The sequence below is a fragment of the Plectropomus leopardus genome, unplaced genomic scaffold (assembly GCF_008729295.1).
Source record: "Plectropomus leopardus isolate mb unplaced genomic scaffold, YSFRI_Pleo_2.0 unplaced_scaffold29832, whole genome shotgun sequence".
NCBI lineage: Eukaryota > Metazoa > Chordata > Actinopteri > Perciformes > Serranidae > Plectropomus > Plectropomus leopardus.
In genome coordinates this window covers 1-3,573 of record NW_024632526.1, presented here as the reverse complement: position 1 = coordinate 3,573, position 3,573 = coordinate 1, and the positions used below count along the sequence as shown (strand labels likewise).

The following is a 3,573-nucleotide window of genomic DNA, read 5'->3' as shown; positions in this document are numbered from 1 at the left end:
TTCTTCTCTGTTTCTCTGTATGCAAATAAACTGTTCTGCTAATGACTCAAACTCACCCTCAGCCCGAGATAATAACAAACAAAACATTAACCAATAGTCAAAATATCTTACACAATTACAAACATATAGGAATAGAGAAATACAAGACATGCTTCTTTTCCCATGTTGACCTGTCAGATAATTGGACTGAGTGCTCTGACATCCGTCTGCACAGGTTTTATTTGAAGAATCTGCATATCCCACTTGTCTTTTAAAGTTTTGTTTTGCTGCATAAATCACAATTATGTAACATATGGATTTTACATCTGGAATATTTATCATTGATTGCCTTAAAGTTTTTATTTCAGAGAATAAATAATACACTCGTAAAATTAGTTATGTATAATTAATTAGAAAATGAAGAGTTTCTTACACACATAATGTTTGTGGTCAAATATCTGAGATATTAAGCTTTAAGATCAGGGGCCAGATTTTTTCCACCATGCACTGAAGTGTTGCAGTCAGTGGAGAGCCACAGTGGTAAAATGAAAATAAAAATTTAAAAAAAAACAGCTGCAGCCTTGATCTGGTGAGGTTATCCTTGCTGATATCAGAATGACATCACAGCAAGTCTGACAGAAATCTAACTGGCATGCAGACTAATCTATTATTATCAATACAGCAGATGCTCTCAGTTTTGGATCAACCTCCAAATAAAGTGGTAATGCAGCTAAACAGAATCCAAGGCTGCAGATATTAGATGGCACCTGATAACAGATGGCAGAAAATGGGGAGAGAAGGATAAGGTCCCCCGCTGGACTCACACCAGGGACGTTGCACTCAGTGGTCGGCTCCTAAAACCCTCCGAACTATGGGTTGACCTTGGTGTGACTTTATGTAAATAATGATTTGAATGCAAGAATTTACAACCTTTTATGAATTTACAGAAGATTAGCTGCCATTGTAACTCTTAAACTGTCAAAATGTAATAAAAATTAGGTTCCATTAGTTAGAGAAAAGTGCATTGATTGTCTGTTTTTGAAGCATGAGCACTCTGAAAGACCACGAGGACAGCAGTGCATCATGTATTGCACAATATGCTAAATATCATCTTTCTACTGAAATATCATAATTGTTAATAACAGTCTCTGTTTCTGTCTCTCAGATAAGCACATTTTACAGAGGATTATGGGCTGTGAGTGGGATGAAGAGACTGGTGAGATTAATGGTTTTGACCAGTTTGGTTATGATGGAGAAGACCTCGTATCATTTGACCTGAAGACTCTGACATGGATCGCTCCGAAACCACAGGCAGTCATCATCAAAGTGATTTGGGATGCTAATAAAGCTAGAATAAAAAACACTGAAAAAGACCTCACCCAGGTTTACCCTGAGTTGCTTAAGAAGTATGTTGCCTTTGCCAAAGACTTTCTGCAGAGAACAGGTAGGATCACATGACCTGATGCACGTAGATTCATGAACACAATAATGTTCATTCTGTCTTCTCAGACTGAACCATTTTATTATCACTCCAGTCAGTCTGACATTTCCTTCTCTTTGGCCTCTTTTCTGTGGCAGTAAGTTTTGTTTTATCCTTCACCAGTTAGTAGATGCTGACATTTGTGGGTGCTCTTACATTTCTTAATGCTAAGACTGATAGCCACTGTACAGTATAGCACAGGTTAAAAAGTTGACAAAGTTTGACAGTGTTGTTGTTTCAATAAACATGTGATTCATTGTCTTACTGTAAATCACGTAAATGTCAGGTATTTTCCTAATGACTGTAGTCACTTTCTTCAGTGGTGATGTAGTATCTCTCCCTTTTTCTCTGTTTCATATCTTTGTATCTCTTGATTTCATTTCTTCATAATTTCTTCCATCTTTACTTTATTTTCATGTTCACTCTTACTCATCTTTCTTTACCCTGTCTCTCTTTCATTCCCTTCATTCTCACCCCAGAGCATCCCTCAGTGTCTCTCCTCCAGAAGTCTTCCTCCTCTCCGGTCAGCTGCCACGCCACAGGTTTCTTCCCCAACAGTGCCATGATGTTCTGGAGGAAAGATGGAGAGGAGCTTCATGAGGGCGTGGACCCCGGAGAGGTCCTCCCCAACCACGATGGGTCCTTTCAGATGAGCAGTGATTTGGACGTTTCATCAGTCGCACCTGAAGACTGGGACAAGTACGAGTGTGTGTTTCATCTTTCTGATGTGATGGAGGACATCGTCACTAAACTGGACAAAGCAGTGATCAGGACCAACTGGGGTAAGACTGAGCGTAGGGGGTGCTGAATTGGACTGTGGTTTGTTGGGTGTTTTAGCCCTTGTCGTCCAATTAAGCTAATTTTACAATTGCGAGTAATTGTCACAAAACTAGTCAATATTAGATCGGATGTGATCATTTAATTTCCCTTAAGTCATTTTAAAGCAGTTCATAGACCGTTTTTACCATACACACGTTTGTTCTGTCTGTCCATTCTTAACTCTACAAAGCCAGTGATGAAACCTACACATCATTATTTCATCTATTTTGTGAAACTGAAGGGGACTTTAACTTTTTATCAGTTAAGTTTTTATCGAAATAACTTTATATTTGCCAAAATATCACTATGTTCTGAAAAAATTGCATGACAAAGATCAGCTGTGTGGATGCCATTTTTTACACAGAAGGTCAAAATACCAAGTGCTGCTTCCCAGCTGGAGCAAACTTTCTAATTTTGCAGCTAAACAGTACACCAAAATATGTTCCTGAAAAGAAGCCGTATTCATATTTGATCAGCGCTGCCAGGTTTGACAGTTTGACTGCAGCTTGCAAGCAATGACACACAGCTACTTTAGGGAGACCACGGCTCTGATTTGTTGATTTTGTGTCATTTTGTGTCATTGAACACACTGCAAGGCAGTAGAGGAGGCAGAGGAATATGTTTTTTTTCACAGATTATCTATTTCATTTAGTGCTGTCAGGATGTAGCAACAGTTTATGAAAAATGGTCTTTTTTTATAAGTTATCAACTGCAGCTTTAAGTTACAATTTTATTTATTCATGAGGTTATAAATTATTTATTTAAGGAGTCAGTTTCTGTCTTTCAAATCCAGTGTGAGATTTTTAGTATATTTGTATAGACACATTTTCAGTATAATAGCCAAAACCGTTGATTTTACTGTATAAAGTCAACTCTACGTCAGTCTTCACAGCAACAAACCCACATGTATGTATGAATGGTGGATTACTTCTGCTCTATCCTGCTTTATCTGTTCAGCTCTTCATTTTCTTTTGTTTAACAGAGAAACCTGGTAACATGATCATCACCATCACTGCCGCAGTGGCTGTTCTTGCTCTCGTCTTAATCTTTGCCGCTGGATTCATCATTAACAAAAGGAAGACAGGTGAGAGAGAAAAATGGAAAGAGCATCTGCTTTATTGGCTTTTTTTTAGCTCTTTGATTTTAGTCTGAGTCGATTATTTTATCCAGGTTGCATTTGATTTTAATTTATACAAGCATCAATTCCCAGCATTTGCAATTTAAAGGAACTAACAGTAAATAATGTTAAGCTCAGAGTTTGTGAGTCATGATAATATTAATATATATCAAGATGA

General features: G+C 37.7%; 1 protein-coding gene across 1 annotated transcript; it reads left to right on the top strand.

Moving 5' to 3' along the window:
* Positions 1 to 1,148: 1,148 nt before the first annotated feature.
* LOC121938545 (major histocompatibility complex class I-related gene protein-like) lies at positions 1,149 to 3,430 on the top strand. Its single transcript, XM_042481776.1, has 3 exons — positions 1,149 to 1,423; positions 1,939 to 2,241; positions 3,261 to 3,430. Exons 1-3 carry the CDS (start codon positions 1,168 to 1,170, stop codon positions 3,428 to 3,430), a joined length of 729 nt encoding a protein of 242 aa, XP_042337710.1. The 5' UTR covers positions 1,149 to 1,167.
* Positions 3,431 to 3,573: the final 143 nt, after the last annotated feature.